The sequence below is a fragment of the Pseudophryne corroboree genome, chromosome 6, assembly GCF_028390025.1.
Source record: "Pseudophryne corroboree isolate aPseCor3 chromosome 6, aPseCor3.hap2, whole genome shotgun sequence".
In the NCBI taxonomy this organism is placed as follows: domain Eukaryota; kingdom Metazoa; phylum Chordata; class Amphibia; order Anura; family Myobatrachidae; genus Pseudophryne; species Pseudophryne corroboree.
This window is the reverse complement of record NC_086449.1, coordinates 696,139,231-696,160,209: the sequence shown is the minus strand read 5'-3', so window position 1 is coordinate 696,160,209 and position 20,979 is coordinate 696,139,231. Positions and strand designations below refer to the sequence as shown.

The following is a 20,979-nucleotide window of genomic DNA, read 5'->3' as shown; positions in this document are numbered from 1 at the left end:
ACACTGCTGACAGTGCTATCACATGATTTTCCGCCCAGCGAAGAATCCTTGCAGTTTCTGCCATTGCCCTCCTGCTTCTCGTGCCGCCCTGTCTGTTTATGTGGGCGACTGACGTGATGTTGTCCGACTGGATCAACACCGCCTGACCCTGAAGCAGAGGTTTTGCTTGAATTAAGGCATTGTAAATGGCCCTTAGTTCTAGAATGTTTATATGAAGAGATGTTTCCATGCTTGACCACAAGCCCTGGAAATTCCTTCCCTGTGTGACTGCTCCCCAGCCTCTCAGGCTGGCATCCGTGGTTACCAGGATCCAATCCTGAATGCCAAATCTGCGGCCCTCTAGTAGATGAGCCCTCTGAAGCCACCACAGGAGAGACACCCTTGTCCTTGGCGACAGGGTTATCCGTTGATGCATCTGAAGATGCGATCCGGACCATTTTCCCAGTAGATCCCACTGAAAAGTTCTTGCATGGAATCTTCCGAATGGAATCGCTTCGTAAGAAGCCACCATTTTTCCCAGGACCCTTGTGCACTGATGCACTGAGACCTGTCCTGGTTTTAGGAGGTTCCTGACTAGCTCGGATAACTCCCTGGCCTTCTCCTCCGGGAGAAACACCTTCTTCTGGACTGTGTCCAGAATCATTCCTAAGAACAGTAGACGTGTCGTTGGAATCAGCTGCGATTTTGGAATATTTAGAATCCATCCGTGCTGACTTAGCACTACCTGAGATAGTGCCACTCCGACTTCTAACTGTTCCTTGGTTCTTGCCCTTATCAGGAGATCGTCCAAGTAAGGGATAATTAAGATGCCTTTTCTTCGTAGAAGAATCATCATTTCGGCCATTACCTTGGTAAAGACCCGAGGCGCCGTGGACAATCCAAACGGCAGCGTCTGAAACTGATAATGACAGTTTTGTACTACAAACCTGAGGTACCCTTGGTGAGAAGGATATATTGGGACGTGGAGATAAGCATCCTTGATGTCCAGCGACACCATATAGTCCCCCTCTTCCAGGTTCGCTATCACCGCTCTGAGTGACTCCATCTTGAATTTGAACCTTTTTATGTAAGTGTTCAAAGATTTTAGATTTAATATTGGTCTCACCGAGCCGTCCGGCTTTGGTACCACAAATAGTGTGGAATAATACCCCTTCCCCTGTTGTAAGAGGGGTACCTTGATTATCACCTGCTGGGAGTACAGCTTGTGAATGGCTTCCAGAACTGCCTCCCTGTCGGAGGGAGACTTTGGTAAAGCAGACTTCAGGAACCGATGAGGAGGAAACGCCTCGAATTCCAGTTTGTACCCCTGTGATACTACCTGTAGAATCCAGGGATCCACTTGCGAGTGAGCCCACTGCGCGTTGAAATTCTTGAGACGGGCCCCCACCGTGTCTGAGTCTGCTTGTAAAGCCCCAGCGTCATGCTGAAGACTTGGCAGAAGCAGGGGAGGGCTTCTGCTCCTGGGAAGCGGCTGCATGGTGCTGCCTTTTTCCTCTTCCTCTGCCCTTGGGCAGAAAAGAGTGACCTTTTGCTCGCTTGTACTTATGGGAACGAAAGGACTGAGTTTGAAAAGACTGTGTCTTTTTCTGTTGATGTGAAGTAACCTGGGGTAAAAAGGTGGATTTTCCAGCCGTTGCCGTGGCCACCAGGTCTGTTAGACCAGCCCCAAATAACTCCTCCCCCTTATACGGCAATACTTCCATGTGCCGTTTGGAATCTGCGTCCCCTGACCACTGTCTGGTCCATAATGCTCTTCTGGCAGAGATGGACATTGCGCTTACTCTTGATGCCAGGGTACAAATATCCCTCTGCGCATCACGCATATATAGCAATGCATCCTTTAAATGTTCTATAGTTAACAGAATATTGTCCCTATCCAGGGTATCAATATTCTCAGTCAGGGAATCCGCCCATGCGACTCCAGCACTGCACATCCAGGCTGATGCGATTGCTGGTCGCAGTATAACACCAGTATGTGTGTATATACTTTTCAGGATATTTTCCAGCCTCCTATCAGCTGGTTCTTTGAGGGTGGCCGTATCAGGGGACGGTAACGCTACTTGTTTAGATAAACGTGTGAGCGCCTTATCTACCCTAGGGGGTGTTTCCCACCGTGCCCTAACCTCTGGCGGGAAAGGGTATAGTGCTAATAACTTATTAGAAATTAGCTGTTTTTTATCGGGGGAAACCCACGCTTTATCACACACCTCATTTATTTCCTCAGACTCAGGAAAAACTATTGGCAGTTTTTTCACACCCCACATAATACCCGCATTTGAGGTATTTGTAGTGTCAGAAAGGTTCAATGCCTCTTTCATTGCCGTGATCATGTAACGTGTGGCCCTACTGGACATTACGTTTGTCTCGTCACCGTCGACACTAGATTCAGTATCTGTATCTGGATCCGTGTCGACCCACTGAGGTAGCGGCCGTTTTAGGGCCCCTGAGGGTGTCTGAGACGCCTGAACAGGCACTAATTGATTTGCCGGCTTTCTCATGTCGTCAACAGTTTTTTGTAAATTGCTGACATTATCACTTAATTGCTTAAACACAATCATCCAGTCAGGTGTCGACTCCCTAGGGGGTGACATCACTAACACAGGCAACTGCTCCGCCTCCACCTCATTTTCCTCCTCATACATGTCGACACACGCGTACCGACACACAGCACACACACCGGGAATGCTCTGATAGAGGACAGGACCCCACTTAGCCCTTTGGAGAGACAGAGGGAGAGTCTGCCAGCACACACCCAGCGCTATATATATACAGGGATAACCTTATATAAGTGTTAATCCCTTATAGCTGCTGTTAATCTAGTTATTTGCTGCCAAAATGCCCCCCCTTCTCTTTTTTACCCTGAATCAGATGCAGTACTGCAGGGGAGAATCAGGGAGCCGTCCTTCCAGCGGAGCTGTGAGGGAATAATGGCGCCAGTGTGCTGAGGAGATAGGCCCCGCCCCTTCACGACGTCCTTAACTCCCGCTTTTTTGTGTAAAATGGCAGGGGAAAAAATACATCCACATAGCCCTGGAGCTATATGTGATGTATTCCTTTTGCCAGCTAAGGTATATGTGTGTTATATTGCGTCTCAGGGCGCTCCCCCCCAGCGCCCTGCACCCTCAGTGACCGGAGTGTGAAGTGTGCTGAGAGCAATGGCGCACAGCTGCGGTGCTGTGCGCTACCTTAGTCTTGAAGACAGGATGTCTTCTGCCGCCGCTTTCACCGGACCTTCGTCTCTTCTGGCTCTGTAAGGGGGACGGCGGCGCGGCTCCGGTGACCCATCCAGGCTGAACCTGTGATCGTCCCTCTGGAGCTAACGTCCAGTAGCCTAAGAAGCCCAATCCACTCTGCACTCAGGTGAGTTCGCTTCTTCTCCCCTTAGTCCCACGATGCAGTGAGCCTGTTGCCAGCAGGACTCACTGAAAATAAAAAAAACCTAACTAAACTTTTATTCTAAGCAGCTCTGGAGAGCTACCTAGTTTGCACCCTTCTCGGCCGGGCACAAAAATCTAACTGGCTTGGAGGAGGGTCATAGGGGGAGGAGCCAGTGCACACCACCTGATATCTCAAGCTTTTATTTTGTGCCCTGTCTCCTGCGGAGCCGCTATTCCCCATGGTCCTTACGGAGTCCCAGCATCCACTTAGGACGTTAGAGAAATAGGATTACGAGAGTTGGAGAGGTATCACCAGGATACTGTGCACATATCGTACAAGCTGATACGTGTACTAGACAGATGGGAGAATTAGGGTTAGGAGATTTCACATGGAAGATGTGTAATATGGTTATGTCCTACTCCGTCCCATATGTTCTCCCCGATGATACATATTTCATATGCGGGAGGAAGGCGTATAAGTGACTTGCCCCAAACTCTGAAGGATTGTGTTATATTGGAAAAGTACTGCCTGAAGTAATGACTGTATCACATGCTAAAATGAAAGATATTCACCGTGGTGCCCAAGCTCCTTATACTCATACTCATTACGAGCACATCGTTAAGCGGCACCTGATAGAGAGAACAGAGCATCCGGCCTCTGACCTGATCAGTGAATCCACCGGGATTCAATTCCTAATCGCGTTAGATATCACTCGCACCGCTAGAGGAGTGCTGAACTATAGATACATCTCTGCGCTTGCAAATTTGTTAGATAATATCACAGAAATGTATGATGACACGTTTAGTTATACTGGAAGAGAACTTCAAGCTTATAAAACAGAACTAGTTCAGCATAGAATGGTTCTCAATTATCTCACAGCAGTAACAGGTGGATATTGTGTCACACTGGCAACGCAGTACGGCGTGAAATGTTGCACATATATTACGAATAGTACCGAGGACCCGGTCGAGGTCATAGACCAAAAGATGGACGACATTCTCCAATTGAAGTGGGAATTTCGCAGGAGACACAATCTCACCCTTGCTGCTGTGAGTAATGGGCTGACTGGTTGGGTGTCATGGTTGAACCCGCGAAATTGGTTCTCCGGTTTAGGAGAATGGGCGCAAGGTGTCATAATGGATGTTGGGAAGTCTCTCCTATGTATCTTAGGTGTTATCATAACGATTGGCTTGATATTTAGATGCGGTCAGGCTTTAACGAAGTGCAAACGAAGTACCAGGGTGATGAGTTTAAGTAGTGAGGAAACTGTAATTCCAATGGATTTGATTTATGACCCGACGGTAGAAACAATGATGTAATGAAAATGCGATTATACGGTCCGTTTCTTTCACCTGTTTTTCCGTTTTCTCCAAGGTAAAAAGACCCACTTGGACGAGGAATTTGATGAGCCGATATACAGACAACAGATGGATTAAAGAAGAAGTTTTGACAACCTTATACACAGATTTTTGATGAACTTTGCCATAGATCCCCAGTTTCCCTAGAAATTTTAAAATTACGCTAGCCCAACACTTTTGTAAATCTATGGACATTGACAAAGCTTTTGCCCACGCCTTTTGGCAAAAGCACAAAGAAGACTGCATTCAACAGACACCGAACAAGACCTCAATCGACGAATGTTCATTAACCTGACATAGAATACCACTGCATTTACCGTAATTATGTCTTATCTTCATCTCTACAACCTTCAGGTAATGACACACATAGTCGATAGGGAAGACAGGCACAGATATCAGCAATCACATATTCCCCCATTCATGTATCATCAACTAAAATGTGCTCCCCCATTTTGTTACAACCACAGCCGAAAAGAGCTCGGTAAAGTTTGACAGCCCATCCACAGACCCGTACCACGGGATAAGAAGGAATTCAAATGTATACTTCGCAATACCTCGAAGCTTGATTTAAAACACGTACGGCACGATGATACATGACCCCCAAACACGGATTCATACACACATGCTTCAGCTATCTCACTAGGTCATACCCTTTTCCTACCTTCTCCTCTCCTCCCTTACCCAACCATAGAAATGTATTTACACTTGACATATATTTTTCTCTTTTTGAAATGTTTTAGGAAGTGGCAGTTATTGTTGACTGCCAAAGGGTGGACTGTCAAAGTCAGAAAAATATCACGACGCACACTGCCATATTTGCACCCTCATATGTGTCCCCGCTGCGCATGCGTGCGCTCTCCCGTGAGTGCGCATACTCGCTGTTGCGGGCACCCGCAGGCGCACGGTATGCGCATTTACGGTAGAGTTTGTGCGCGTCTAGCGGGCGACTCGTTCATAACATATTTTAACTATATAATGTATTTTGTAGATTATGGTCCCTTTGATAGATTCTGAAAGTTTAGTTAATATAGAATGTTCGTGAACAGAGAAATCCCTCTTTGTTTGATACGAAGGGTCAGACAGGAGTAATACAGTGGTGTTTAGTATCCATCGGAAGAGTATTTAATTAGCAATATTCCGGTGTTGGTTTGAAGCGGATTAATCGCTCGTGCGAATAGTTATGGACATAAGAAGTTTATGTCCATTTACTATTATTTGCACTTACTTATCCATGCGGCGGGAAACCCAGTTTCCCTCCCACCTGAGCTGTTGGAAATAGTCACAGCCCACCTGTATGAATCAACCTATGACCTTTTGTTATAATGCGAGGAGGAATTCCTGTGTCCAATGAACAATGAGATTGTAGGGACCATTGAATTGTATTGTGTGTGGGGCATAAATAGACAAGCCGATCACATCCAGCTCTCACTCTTCAACGGTTATCATTGCTGAAAATCGGGAGCTGGATGTCTAGAGGCGCATGCGATCGTTTCCTTTGTGCGTAAGTTTTCTCCGCAATCATATTGTCCTTCTAGTTGTTATGGGCCATATCTCTCTCTCTTCTCCTTTTTCTCTCATTTTCCCTTAAACGTAATTGTATTGTATTTACTGTGTAGTTATCTGGTTAGTTAGTCTATGTTATATTGTAGTGTATGGCTTGTAATTGTATTATTCTTTTTGACAAATAGAACATTCACATAAGGTGTTAGAACCTCAGCAGGGTGTCTGTGTCTCTCTAGCTGGTACAAAGGGTTTCTGAATTCTAAATCGCTCTAACAGCATTTACATTAACAAGGTTAAGCAGCGTTATATCGCTGCAGTATTTCAGCAGCAAGGTTTTACAATACAAACTCAATCATAGTGTGTTGCACAGTGTAAGCATAATCTGTGTTTAAAGTTTATAAAGGTTACTGTCTGTGTGTATGCTCACTGTGGGTATTCCGTACACCCAGCACAGCGTGTGTACTTTATTTGCGTACCACGTGCGAGGTCTTCATACGCAAATAGCGTACGGAGTGCGTAGCATGTGCACATGGTTTAGCAGCCATTACGGCTACACGGTATTAATATATAGCTAATGTTAAAAGGTAGTTATTTGACTCTAGCAGATGTGAGCGGAGTTGTGAGCAAAAGGGAGGCATGCTCATTTATGGCCTTGGGGGATGAGTGATAGGGGTGTGTGGATGGATGATGGGGGGGGGGGGTATGATGGCTGATAAGGGGTGGGGGGGATGGCTGATAGGGGGGATAGAGGGGGGTGTATGGCTGATAGAGGGGAGTGTATGGCTGATGGGGGGCCTGATAGAGGGGTGTGTGGCTGATAGGGGGGTGGGGGGGTGGCAGGGGCGGTGATGGCTGATGGGGGGGGTGATGGCTGATAGGGGGGGCGGAATGGCTGATAGGGGGGGGTAGATGGCTGACGGGGGGGGGGGGGCAGATGGCTGACAGGGGGGGCGGTAGATGGCTGAGGGGGGGGGGTAGATGGCTGACAGGGGGGGTAGATGGCTGACGGGGGATAGATGGCTGGCTGACAGGGGGGGTAAGTCATGGGGGGTGATGGCTGACAGGGGGGTGATGGCTGATAGGGGGTGGGATGGGTGATGGGGGGTTGATGGCTGACAGGGGGGGTGTGTTGGCTGAGGGGGGGGGAGATGGCTGACGGGAGGAGATGGCTGACAGGGGGGGAGGAAGATGGCTGACGGGGGGGGTAGATGGCTGAGGGGGGGGTAGATGGCTGAGGGGGGGGGGGTAGATGGCTGAGGGGGGAGGGGTAGATGGCTGAGGGGGGAGGGGTAGATGGCTGAGGGGGGGGATGGCTGACAGGGGGGTGGGGTGATGGCTGAGAGGGGGTGAAGGCTGATGGGGGGGGTGATGGCTGATAGGGGTGGGAGTTGATGGCTGAGAGAGGGTGGTGGCTCATGGGGGGGTGATGGCTGATAGGGGGGGTGATAGCTGATAGGGGGGGTGATGGCTGATAGGGGGGCGGGATGGCTGGGTGCGGGTGTATGGTGCTGGGAGAGGAGAGACTATGTATGTGGCGCTGGAGCTGTGAGAGCCCTGTCTCCTGCACACAGACAGGTGCGGGTGACGGGGATGTGTGAGTGCAGCGGGTCCCCGCGGTACAGTGTGGTCCGCGGTCGGGAGACAGTTTGTGCTGGGGTTGTGGGGAGGGCGGGTGCGGTCTGTGCGGCCGCGGTGTGGACGGCGTGCTGCGGGACTGTGTGCCCGCGGCGCGCCTGCAAAGTGACAGATGGTGCGGCGGGGGGGTGGGGGGTGTTATCGGCGGTGTGTGCTGCGGCCGTGGCAGGGAAGGTGTGTGCGCTAACGGGAGGGACGGTGTGCGGTGCGGCTGATGGGAGGGGCGGTGTGCAGTGCGGTGTGGCCATGGTGCGTGTCCCTGCCACTGGATGTGGGGGTTAGGCTGGGCAGTGTGGTGAGTTATGCAGGCGTCCGGATGGGGGGTGGGTGGGCCGTCCATGGCTGGATGTGGGAGCTGGTGGAGGGGGGGTTTGGAGGTGCGTGGTGCGGGTGGCATTGGGGTGTCCGTGGTTACCTGGCACTGTGGGGCGTCCATGCACTGGTGGCTGGGGCTGGTGGGTGGATTCTGTGGCTGCTGCTCCGTTCTGCTAGTGGTGTGCTGGAACAGGGCAGGAGCTGCTAACTCCACCCACCACTGTGACTCCGCCCAGTGTTAGAGGGCCAAGCACAGAGTCACAGGGCGAATATATAGGAGATATTATATATATATATATATATATATATATATATATATATAAGAGACCCTGACGCACCTAGTCCCCCAGGGTACAGAATATAGTGATAGCTAGAGGTGTGATACGCGAGAATGAAATCCACACAGCAGCTACAGGCACACTCAGTCACAGGTACAATGCAGAAGTTACAGATGCAAAATAAAACTGCACTGGACTAGTAAAATTACATATAGATATGTATGTATATAGATATAACAATGCACAGTAGATACTGGATGTATATCACAGAATACTTGTACTAAATATTCAGGTAGCAGTACACTTGTTCTTAACTAACACTGTCTAAAATGACATGTAGAATACTTAAGTGCCTGTAAATGCACAGCGCTGATGAAACAGGCAGCTTTACAGAGGAGACAGTGCCCTGCAGTCCCGGAGATCAGCCCAGCTACTTGTGGAAAGATGGCGCCAAAATCTCTGTCAGGGAGTGAGGGAGAGTGAAATGCAGTTCCAGGGCGGGAACACCAGCAGCAGATGGCGCCCGGAGCTGGGGGAGGGGCTACAGGTCAGCGCCTTACCCCTATGCTGGTCCTCACCATTGGGTACTGTGGAGCCTATGTAAAACAGATTTTAGTAGATCTGACCTGTGCTCCCTGCCCTGGTGGATATAGTGGGGTCCCTGTGCAGTACAGGGTCCACGCCAGCGGCGCGGTCCGTCTCCTGGGACTGCGATTTACCGGCGGGTCGCACCTGGGGGACCCTCTTACCACCTCCCTAACGTGCAGCCACGCGATCCAGGAGAGCGTCAGCGATGGTGTGCCTGAAGACCGGTGTGCCTCCGCTGCAAGTACCCGTCAACCCGGTCGCGGGAGTATGCAGCGCTGCTGGGAAGGTAATGGAGCAGCAGCACAGAATGTCAGAATGACATAAACAGTGCTGTGGCCCTTGAGTTCTTCTTAAAAAGTTCTTTTCAGAACTGCCTAGCGCAGCCCCCCGTTAGTGACCTGCTCTGCAGGCACCAACTTACAAACTGAGCTCCAGTGCCCAGAGGCGGGGTTATAGAGGAGGCGGTGCAGTGCATCCTGGGAACAGTCAAAGCTTTAGCCTGTTGGTGCCTCGGATCAAGATCCAACTCTACACCCCGATGTATTCCCTGTGGAATCCCAGTGTACCTCGCTGCAGAAAAAATATTATATCATCAGTATTATTCTACAGAATTTCAAAACATTAAATAATGTACAGTGCAATAGCAGACATAATTCTAATGGAAGACAAGTAAATCACAGAGAAACACAGTAAAACGCATTACTCATTAGTATTATATAAACACTAGCAGAATGTTATTTATGCTGATCCCATTATACAGTATTATATAGTGATTACAAGACTCATGCCCCAAACTGCTAACATGGAAGGTACATTACTGCATGTCTAGACTATGATATGCCCAAGAGAGACAATTATGTCCTGATATGTAAATATGTACAAGACATTCTTACCTATCAGGATGAGTTTCTTTAGCTTTCAGGCTATTGGATGGTCCCATTAGCTCTCTCCAGGAGTGGATGGCATTATGTCTGGTCAGTTCCAGAGCAATTATTGGTCCAGAGCTCATGTAGGCAGTCAGGCTTGGGAAGAACATTTTCCCATACTGGTCTGAGTAGAAGTCACTGCATTGTTCTGGGCTTAGATGCACTTTTCTCTTCTGTCAGTGTTACAGTGAAATGTAATGTGAGTTTTTACATATATCTGATCTGCCTGTTTTGCAAAGGTAACACATTATTCTACTAATGGAAGGTTACTTAACACAATGCATATATTTCTGTTTTCTCCATAAGCTCAGCGCCAAGAGTTTTTAGTTCTGAAAAACGTGAAGCAGCAACTTATTATTTAAATTGAGGATAAAATATGCAGTATCGGCTTTATCTCTCTTCCCAGCCCTCATAATAATAATAATAATAATAATAATAATAATAATAATACAGTGCTTTCTCCCATGGGACTGAAAGTTGCTATACAGACATCAGAAACATGGTACACTGTACAAGCATTTGGTAATTACAGAAAATAGAAAACCACACAGAAATAATGAAAAACATCAGAAACGTAGAGGGCACAATAATAAGCACATTGCAGGGTTGATATATTTTGTGCATTAACGTCCATGGTCAAGTACTCCACCCACGAAAGGCACCAGATGAGGCAGCCATCCTGGACGCACTACGTAGGATTACCCTGAGTGGAATAGGACACACCTAGAAGAGATGACACAAAATGTGGTGGTTGAGCGTCCTGACACTAGGAATAGGGTCCAACACATAGCCGTCAAGTCCATGTAGTTTCCATCCCATCCACAAGTGTACAAGGTGAAGCAGCCATGTTGGGCGCACTGCAAAGGTTACACTGTGGGAGATAAGCCATACAAAGACCCAGGGCATACCTAGGCAAGCTGGCACGTGTGTGTGGTACACCCTTTACGAATACATCCACGTGCAGGTATAGCATACAGGCATGTAAACAGTGGTGGGGATTGGGGGGGGGAACAAAAGCTAATGGTAGGAACTAGGCAGAGTAACATAGTATCTAAGGTTGAAAAAAGACAATTGTCCATCGGGTTCAACCTATTTGTGGTCTCCTATGCACGATTATTTTGTATAAAATTTTGACTGAAGTTGATGGCTGCCGTTACGTTTTACCCCTCTTTTTTATAATAACCATAGTGCGTGACTATGCCCCATAACCCTGGATATCCTTATCCATTAGGAATTTATCTAACCCATTCTTAAAGGTGTTGACTGAGTCGGCCATTACAATTCCCTCAGGCAGGGAATTCCAAAAACGTATCGTCCTTACCGTAAAACCTCCTCTAACCTGAGCGAGTGTCCACGAGTTCTCGGTGTTGATCTAACCAAAAACAGGTCCTGCGCAAGATCTGTATATTGTCCCCTTATATATTTGTAAAAGTTGATCATGTCCCCTCTTAATCTCCTCTTTTCCAGTGTAAACATGCCTAGTCTTGCAAGCCTTTCCTCGTATTCCAGCGTCTCCATACCCTTAATTAGTTTGGTCGCCCGCCTTTGAACCTTTTCTAGCTCCAGGATATCCTTTTTGTAGTAAGGTGCCCAGAATTGTACACAGTATTCAAGGTGTGGCCTCACGAGTGATTTATATAATGGGAGTATAATACTCACGTCCCTAGCATCAATTCCCCGTTTTATGCATGCTAATATCTTATTAGCCTTCTTTGCTGCAGTCCTACTTTGGGTACTACTGCTTAGTTTGCTATCTATGAGGACACCTAAGTCCTTTTCCAGTACAGAATCCCCTAATTTTACCCCATTTAGTAGGTAGGTGTAATTTTTGTTCTTGTTACCACAGTGCATTACCTTACACTTGTCTGTATTGAAGCGCATTCTCCATTTCGCTGCCTAAGCTTCTAATTTAACTAAGTCATTCTGAAGCGACTCAGCATCCCCCTCCGCATTTATAACTTTACACAATTTGGTATCATCTGCAAAAATTTACACCATGCTCTCTAGACCTTCTGTTACGTCGTTAATGAAAATATTGAATAATAGCGGTCCTAATACTGAGCCTTGCGGCACACCACTTAGCACTTCAGTCCAAGTTGAAAAAGATCCATTAACCACAACGCGCTGCTCCCTATTATCTAACCAGTTTTTGACCCAAGTGCATATTGTGCTTCCTAGCCCTGATTCTTGTAGCTTGTAGATAAGTCTCATGTGTGGTACAGTGTCGAACGCTTTGGCAAAATCTAAAAAGATTACATCCACCTCTTTACCCTGATCTAGGTTTGCGCTTACTGTTTCAAAAAAGCCAAGTAAGTTGGTTTGACAGGATCTGTCCTTCATAAACCCATGTTGATTCCTTTTAATGTCCTTATTGACTTCAAGGAACTTCTGAATACTATCTCTTAGAATACCTTCCAATACTTTCCCCACTATAGATGTATGACTAACTAGTCTATAATTACCTGGTTCAGCTTTACTTCCCTTTTTGAATATAGGCACTACTTCCGCTATACGCCAGTCTTTCGGAATCATACCTGATATTACTGAATCCTTAAAGATCAAAAAATAAGATTTTACTCACCAGTAAATCTATTTCTCGTAGTCCGTAGTGGATGCTGGGAACTCCGAAAGGACCATGGAAATAGCGGCTCCGCAGGAGACTGGGCACAACTAAAGAAAGCTTTTAGGTCACCTGGTGTGCACTGGCTCCTCCCACTATGACCCTCCTCCAAGCCTCAGTTAGGACACTGTGCCCGGACGAGCTGACATAATAAGGAAGGATTTTGAATCCCGGGTAAGACTCCTACCAGCCACACCAATCACACCGTATAACTCGTGATACTATACCCAGTTTAACAGTATGAAAACAACTGAGCCTCTCAACAGATGGCTCAACAATAACCCTTTAGTTAACAATAACTATGTACAAGTATTGCAGACAATCCGCACTTGGGATGGGCGCCCAGCATCCACTACGGACTACGAGAAATAGATTAACCGGTGAGTAAAATCTTATTTTCTCTGACGTCCTAGTGGATGCTGGGAACTCCGAAAGGACCATGGGGATTATACCAAAGCTCCCAAACGGGCGGGAGAGTGCGGATGACTCTGCAGCACCGAATGAGAGAACTCAAGGTCCTCCTCAGCCAGGGTATCAAATTTGTAGAATTTTGCAAACGTGTTTGCCCCTGACCATGTAGCAGCTCGGCAAAGTTGTAAAGCCGAGACCCCTCGGGCAGCCGCCCAAGATGAGCCCACCTTCCTTGTGGAATGGGCTTTTACTGATTTAGGATGCGGCAGTCCAGCCGCAGAATGCACCAGCTGAATTGTGCTACAAATCCAGCGAGCAATAGTCTGCTTAGAAGCAGGAGCACCCAGTTTGTTGGGTGCATACAGGATAAATAGCGAGTCAGTTTTCCTGACTCTAGCCGTCCTGGAAACATAAATTTTCAAGGCCCTGACTACGTCCAGTAACTTGGAATCCTCCAAGTCCCTAGTAGCCGCAGGCACCACAATAGGTTGGTTCAAGTGAAAAGCTGATACCACCTTAGGGAGAAACTGAGGACGAGTCCTCAATTCCGCCCTATCCATATGGAAAATCAGATAAGGGCTTTTACATGACAAAGCTGCCAATTCTGACACACGCCTGGCTGAAGCCAAGGCCAATAACATGACCACTTTCCACGTGGGATATTTTAGATCCACGGTTTTAAGTGGCTCAAACCAATGTGATTTTAAGAAACTCAACACCACGTTGAGATCCCAAGGTGCCACTGGAGGCACAAACGGGGGCTGAATATGCAGCACTCCTTTCACAAACGTCTGAACTTCAGGTAGTGAAGCTAGTTCTTTCTGGAAGAAAATCGACAGAGCCGAGATCTGTACCTTAACGGAGCCTAATTTCAGGCCCATAGTCACTCCTGCTTGTAGGAAATGCAGAAATCGACCTAGTTGAAATTCCTCTGTTGGGGCCTTTTTGGCCTCACACCAAGCAACATATTTCCGCCATATGCAGTGATAATGCTTTGCAGTTACATCTTTCCTGGCTTTAATCAGCGTAGGAATGACTTCCTCCGGAATGCCCTTTTCCTTCAGGATCCGGCGTTCAACCGCCATGCCGTCAAACGCAGCCGCGGTAAGTCTTGGAACAGACAGGGCCCCTGCTGCAGCAGGTCCTGTCTGAGCGGCAGAGGCCATGGGTCCTCTGAGATCATCTCTTGAAGTTCCGGGTACCACGCTCGTCTTGGCCAATCCGGAACCACGAGTATTGTTCTTACTCCTCGTTTTCTTATTATTCTCAGTACCCTTGGTATGAGAGGCAGAGGAGGGAACACATAAACTGACTGGTACACCCACGGTGTCACTAGAGCGTCCACAGCTATCGCCTGAGGGTCCCTTGACCTGGCGCAATATCTCTCTAGTTTTTTGTTTAGGCGGGACGCCATCATGTCCACCTGTGGCCGTTCCCATCGATTTACAATCAGCGTGAAGACTTCTGGATGAAGTCCCCACTCTCCCGGGTGGAGGTCGTGCCTGCTGAGAAAGTCTGCTTCCCAGTTGTCCACTCCCGGAATGAACACTGCTGACAGTGCTAGTACGTGATTTTCCGCCCATCGGAGAATCCTTGTGGCTTCTGCCATTGCCATCCTGCTTCTTGTGCCGCCATGTCGATTTACATGGGCGACTGCCGTGATGTTGTCTGACTGGATCAGTACCGGCTGGTGTAGAAGCAGGGATTTTGCCTGACTTAGGGCATTGTAAATGGCCCTTAGTTCCAGAATATTTATGTGTAGGGAAGTCTCCTGACTCGACCATAGTCCTTGGAAGTTTCTTCCCTGTGTGACCGCCCCCCAGCCTCGAAGGCTGGCATCCGTGGTCACCAGGACCCAGTCCTGTATGCCGAATCTGCGGCCCTCTAGAAGATGAGCACTCTGTAGCCACCACAGCAGAGACACCCTGGTTCTTGGAGACAGGGTTACTTATTAGGCGATGCATCTGAAGATGCGATCCGGACCATTGGTCCAACAGGTCCCACTGAAAGATTCTGGCATGGAACCTGCCGAAAGGAATTGCTTCGTAAGAAGCCACCATCTTTCCCAGGACCCGCGTGCAGTGATGCACCGATACCTGTTTTGGTTTCAGGAGGTCTCTGACTAGAGATGACAGCTCCTTGGCTTTCTCCTCCGGGAGAAACACTTTTTTCTGGACTGTATCCAGAATCATACCCAGGAACAGTAGACGTGTCGTCGGAACCAGCTGTGATTTTGGAATATTCAGAATCCAACCGTGCTGGTGTAGCACCTCCTGAGATAGTGCTACTCCCACCAATAACTGCTCCTTGGACCTCGCCTTTATTAGGAGATCGTCCAAGTACGGGATAATTAAAACTCCCTTTCTTCGAAGGAGTATCATCATTTCCGCCATTAGCTTGGTAAACACCCTCGGTGCCGTGGAGAGTCCAAACGGCAGCGTCTGGAATTGGTAATGGCAATCCTGTACCACAAATCTGAGGTACTCCTGGTGAGGATAGTAAATGGGGACATGCAGGTAAGCATCCTTGATGTCCAGGGATACCATGTAATCCCCCTCGTCCAGGCTTGCAATAACCGCCCTGAGCGATTCCATCTTGAACTTGAATTTTTTTATGTATGTGTTCAAGGATTTCAAATTTAAAATGGGTCTCACCGAACCGTCCGGTTTCGGTACCACAAACAGTGTGGAATAGTAACCCCGTCCTTGTTGAAGTAGGGGCACCTTGATTATCACCTGCTGGGAATACAGCTTGTGAATTGCCGCTAGCACAGCCTCCCTGTCTGAAGGAGTAATCGGCAAGGCAGATTTTAGGAACCGGTGGGGTGGAGACGCCTCGAATTCCAGTTTGTACCCTTGAGATACTATTTGCAGGATCCAGGGATCCACCTGTGAGCGAGCCCACTGATCGCTGAAATTTTTGAGGCGGCCCCCCACCGTACCTGGCTCCGCCTGTGGAGCCCCACCGTCATGCGGCGGACTTGGAAGAAGCGGGGGAGGACTTTTGCTCCTGGGAACCTGCTGTTTGTTGCAGCCTTTTTCCCCTACCTCTGCCTCTGGACAGAAAGGACCCGCCTTTTCCACGCCTGTTTTTCTGAGTCCGAAAGGACTGTACCTGATAAAACGGCGCCTTTTTAGGCTGTGAGGGAACATGGGGTAAAAATGCTGACTTCCCAGCAGTTGCTGTGGAAACTAGGTCCGAGAGACCATCCCCAAATAACTCCTCACCCTTATAAGGCAAAACTTCCATGTGCCTTTTTGAATCTGCATCCCCTGTCCACTGGCGAGTCCATAAGCCTCTCCTAGCAGAAATGGACAATGCACTTATTTTAGATGCCAGCCGGCAGATCTCCCTCTGTGCATCTCTCATTTTCTGACAGGGAATCTGACCACGCAGCGGCAGCACTGCACATCCATGCTGACGCAATAGCTGGTCTAAGTATAATGCCTGAGTGTGTATATACAGACTTCAGGATCGCCTCCTGCTTTCTATCAGCAGGTTCCTTGAGGGCGGCCGTATCCGGAGACGGTAGTGCCACCTTTTTAGACAAACGTGTGAGCGCTTTATCCACCCTAGGGGGTGTCTCCCAACGTGACCTATCCTCTGGCGGGAAAGGGAACGCCATTAGTAACTTCTTAGAGATTACCAATCTTTTATCAGGGAAAGCCCACGCTTCTTCACACACTTCATTTAATTCTTCTAATGGGGGAAAAACTACGGGTAGTTTTTTCTCCCCAAACATAATACCCTTTTTAGTGGTACCTGGGTTTATATCAGAAATTTTAACACCTCTTTCATTGCTTCAATCATGTAACGAATGGCCTTAGTGGACATTAGACTAGACTCATCGTCGTCGACACTGGTGTCAGTATCCGTGTCGACATCCGCGTCTGCCATCTGAGGTAGCGGGCGTTTTAGAGCCCCCGATGGCCTTTGAGACGCCTGGACAGGCACGAGCTGAGAAGCCGGCTGTCCCGCATTTGGCATGTCGTCAAATTTTTTGTGTAAGGAGTCGACACGTGCACGCAATTCCTTCCATAAGTCCATCCACTCAGGTGTCTGCCCCGCAGGGGGTGACATCCCTTCTATAGGCATCTGCTCCGCCTCCACATCATTATCCTCATCAAACATGTCGACACAGCCGTACCGACACACCGCACACACACAGGGAATGCTCTTACAGAGGACAGGACCCACAAAAGCCCTTTGGGGAGACAGAGTGAGAGTATGCCAGCACACACCAGAGCGCTATATAATGCAGGGACTAACTGAATTATGTCCCCTATAGCTGCTGTTATATATACTGCGCCTAAATTTAGTGCCCCCCCTCTCTTTTTTTACCCTTTTCTGTAGTGTAGACTGCAGGGGAGAGCCAGGGAGCTTCCTTCCAGCGGAGCTGTGAGGGAGAAATGGCGCCAGTGTGCTGAAGGAGATAGCTCCGCCCCTTTTTTCGCGGACTATTCTCCCGCTTTTTTATGGATTCTGGCAGGGGTAATTATCACATATATAGCCTCTGGGGCTATATATTGTGGTATTTTTGCCAGCCAAGGTGTTTTTATTGCTGCTCAGGGCGCCCCCCCTAGCGCCCTGCACCCCAGTGACCGGAGTGTGAAGTGTGTATGAGGAGCAATGGCGCACAGCTGCAGTGCTGTGCGCTACCTTGGTGAAGACTGATGTCTTCTGCCGCCGATTTTCCGGACCTCTTCTTGCTTCTGGCTCTGTAAGGGGGACGGCTGCGCGGCTCCGGGACCGAACACCAAGGCCAGTTCCATGCGGTCGATCCCTCTGGAGCTAATGGTGTCCAGTAGCCTAAGAAGCCCAAGCTAGCTGCAAGCAGGTAGGTTCGCTTCTTCTCCCCTTAGTCCCTCGCTGCAGTGAGCCTGCTGCCAGCAGGTCTCACTGTAAAATAAAAAACCTAATTATATACTTTCTTTTTAGAAGCTCAGGAGAGCCCCTAGTGTGCATCCAACCTCGGCCGGGCACAAAATCTAACTGAGGCTTGGAGGAGGGTCATAGTGGGAGGAGCCAGTGCACACCAGGTGACCTAAAAGCTTTCTTTAGTTGTGCCCAGTCTCCTGCGGAGCCGCTATTCCCATGGTCCTTTCGGAGTTCCCAGCATCCACTAGGACGTCAGAGAAATAGCGGTTTTGCAAGTTCAGAGTGAAGCTCCATTAGAACCCTTGGGTGAATACCATCGGGACCTGGTGACTTATTAATCTTTAAATGTTTTAATCGGTCACAGACTACTTCCTCGCTTAAATAAGTACCTATCAGTGGGATATTCTCATTATTGAGATTATGTGTTAGTCCCTGAATTGGGTCCTCTCTAGTAAATACTGTTGAAAAAAACTCATTGAGTGTGTCCGCTATGTCATTATCATTTTTGCTTAAGACTCCCAACTTATCTTTTAAAGGGCCTATACTCTCCTTCTTTAATCTCTTGCTATTAATGTAATTTTTTGGTATTCGCTTTGCTTTCCTTTGCTCCTAGTTTTTCAGTTTCTACTTTAGCCGCTCTTATTTCCTTTTTGCAAATTTTGTTACATTCCTTATAGTGCTGAAATGACTCTGCTTCCCCGTCAGATTTGTATTTTTTAAATGCACGCCTTTTCTTGCCCATAAGTTCCTTTATCTTTTTTGAATAGTAACCTTTGTTTTGCATCTGGTGAGGAACTGGTACGATAACCTGTGCCTCCACCAGCTTCTGCCGGCAAAGCTGGCAAGCCTGATTTGAAGAACCTGTGAGGAGGGAGATCTTGAAATTCTAGCCGGTACCCCAGGGACACAATATCTAGTATCCAGGGATCCAGGCCGGACGACACACAGACGTGACTGAAATGTCTGAGTCTCGCCCCCACCGGCCCTACCTCCACCGTCATGCTGTGGACTTTGGCGTACCAGAAGCAGGTTTCTGTTCCTGGGAACCCGCAGCAGCAGGTTTCTTGGATTTTGGTCGACCTCCTCTAAAGGTGTTGGACGGTTTTGCCTTTCTTGTTTTAGTAACACGAAAGGACTGTGATGCCGCTGAAGGAAAAGGTTTCTTCGCAGCAGGTGCAGCTGAGGGAAGAAAAGGTGACTTACCCGCTGTAGCCGTGGCGATCCACGCATCCACTTCCCCAAAGAGAGCCTGACCTGTGTAGGGTAGGGTCTCCACACCTCTCCTGGATTCCGCGTAGGCAGACCACTGGAGCAGCCACAGTCCTCGACGAGCTGAGACAGACATGGAAGAAATTCCTGCAGCCACTGAACCCAGGTCCTTCATGGATTCCACCATAAATCCTGCAGAATCCTGAATGTTACGTAAAAACAATTCTACGTCACTTTTATCCATAGTATCCAAATCCTCAAGTAATGTGCCTGACCAGTTTACTATAGCTTTGGAAATCCATGCACAGGCAATAGTAGGCTGTAGTATCGCCCCTGAAGCCGTGTATATGGATTTGAGCGCAGTATCAATTTTGCGATCAGCCGGCTCTTTTAAGGCGGTAGATCCTGGAACAGGTAAAACAGGTAAAACCACCTTTTTAGAGAGTCTGGATACAGACGCATCCACTATGGGTGGGTTTTCCCATTTTTTCCTATCCTCCTCAGGGAAGGGAAAAGCAACCAGAAACCTTCCAGAGATCTGGATTTTTTTTCTCCGGGCTTTCCCATGCTTTCTCAAATATAGCATTTAATTCTTTGGACGCAGGGAAGGTTAGCGAGGCTTTCTTATTGTAAGTGAAGTAAGCCTCCTCAACCTGTTCAGGTGTTGTGTCTGCAATATTCAACACATCCTTTATAGCCTCTATCATCAATTGCACCCCTTTAGCAAGAGATGCAGCCCCCCTGAGCACATCCCCATCACCGTCTGCCGTGTCAGAGTCGGTATCCATGTCAAGAGCACGTTTATGGGAACCTCCAGAGGGGGGCCCTGAGGTAACAGAACAGGACCAAACGGCCATAGAGTTCTGTAAAGCCTGAGTTGCAGATTCATTCTGTGCAACCCTTGTGAGAAATCATGGATTTGATAGAGGATAACCATTCAGGCTCCCCTGCTGGTATCTGTGCTAAAACAGTGTAATCATGATTACATGGAATGGGATCATCCTGAGAGGACATATCCTCTGCTGCATATGACACAGAGTCCCTGGACATAGCTTAATGGAGACCACAGACACTCCACACACACACACACAGGGGAGAACAGATTGAGTTTCACCCCCAAGAATGCAAGAGAGACACAGAGATTGGAGCCAACCCACACACAGCGCTTTCCAGGTATAGGGAGACCCTAAACCAGTGCTGACTATGTTCCTTAATAGGTTACACAGTCTTTACACAGCCTCCCCCCCCTGGTACCTTGAGAGATAACTGGAGTTGCTCTGGAGGGACTGCACATCACTGACAGCGTTTCTGCAGGCAGGAAAATGGCGCTGAACGATGCAGGGTCCGCTCTGAGTTGAAGCTCCGCCCCCTTAATGGCGCTGTCTTCCAGCTCTTCATAAGAATATACTGGCCTGAGGATTTATGCTGGCAGAGATCCCGGGACCCTGACAGGCTTGAGAGGTCAGTGTAGAGTGTAGACGCTGGCTCAGGGCGCCCCTCACAGCGCCGCACTATGTACCGCTGAGCCCTGAAGCGCAGTTAGTACTGCGCTCCATACCCTGTTGCCGCCATCTTCACACCGGCTCCTCGCTTGCTAGAGGGGTCGGTGACTAACTCGCCACCGATCTTCTGGCTCTGTAAGGGGGTGGCGGCATGCTCTTGGGGTGAGCGATCCCCTGTGGTGGATAACGTTCGAACCCCTCAGGAGCTCAGTGTCCTGTCAGTGGAGATAGTGGCTCAAGACCCCGCAGGGCAGACACTACTCCCCCCCTTAGTCCCACGAAGCAGGGAGGCTGTTGCCAGCAGCCTCCCTGTAAAATAAAAAACTCTAAAATAACTTTCTCTAACGTCCTTGAGGATGCTGGGACTCCGTAAGGACC

The 20,979-nt window shown here is 48.5% G+C and overlaps 1 protein-coding gene across 2 annotated transcripts in view; it reads right to left on the bottom strand.

Annotated features, from left to right (window-relative positions):
• NME5 (NME/NM23 family member 5) overlaps positions 1-20,979 on the bottom strand; it is a 167,648-nt gene that overhangs the window by 74,102 nt on the left and 72,567 nt on the right. For both annotated transcript variants that reach the window (XM_063928318.1, XM_063928319.1), the window contains one exon: positions 9,949-10,154. In XM_063928318.1, the coding sequence (XP_063784388.1) occupies positions 9,949-10,154 (206 nt within the window). The remainder of the gene's footprint in view (positions 1-9,948; positions 10,155-20,979) is intronic.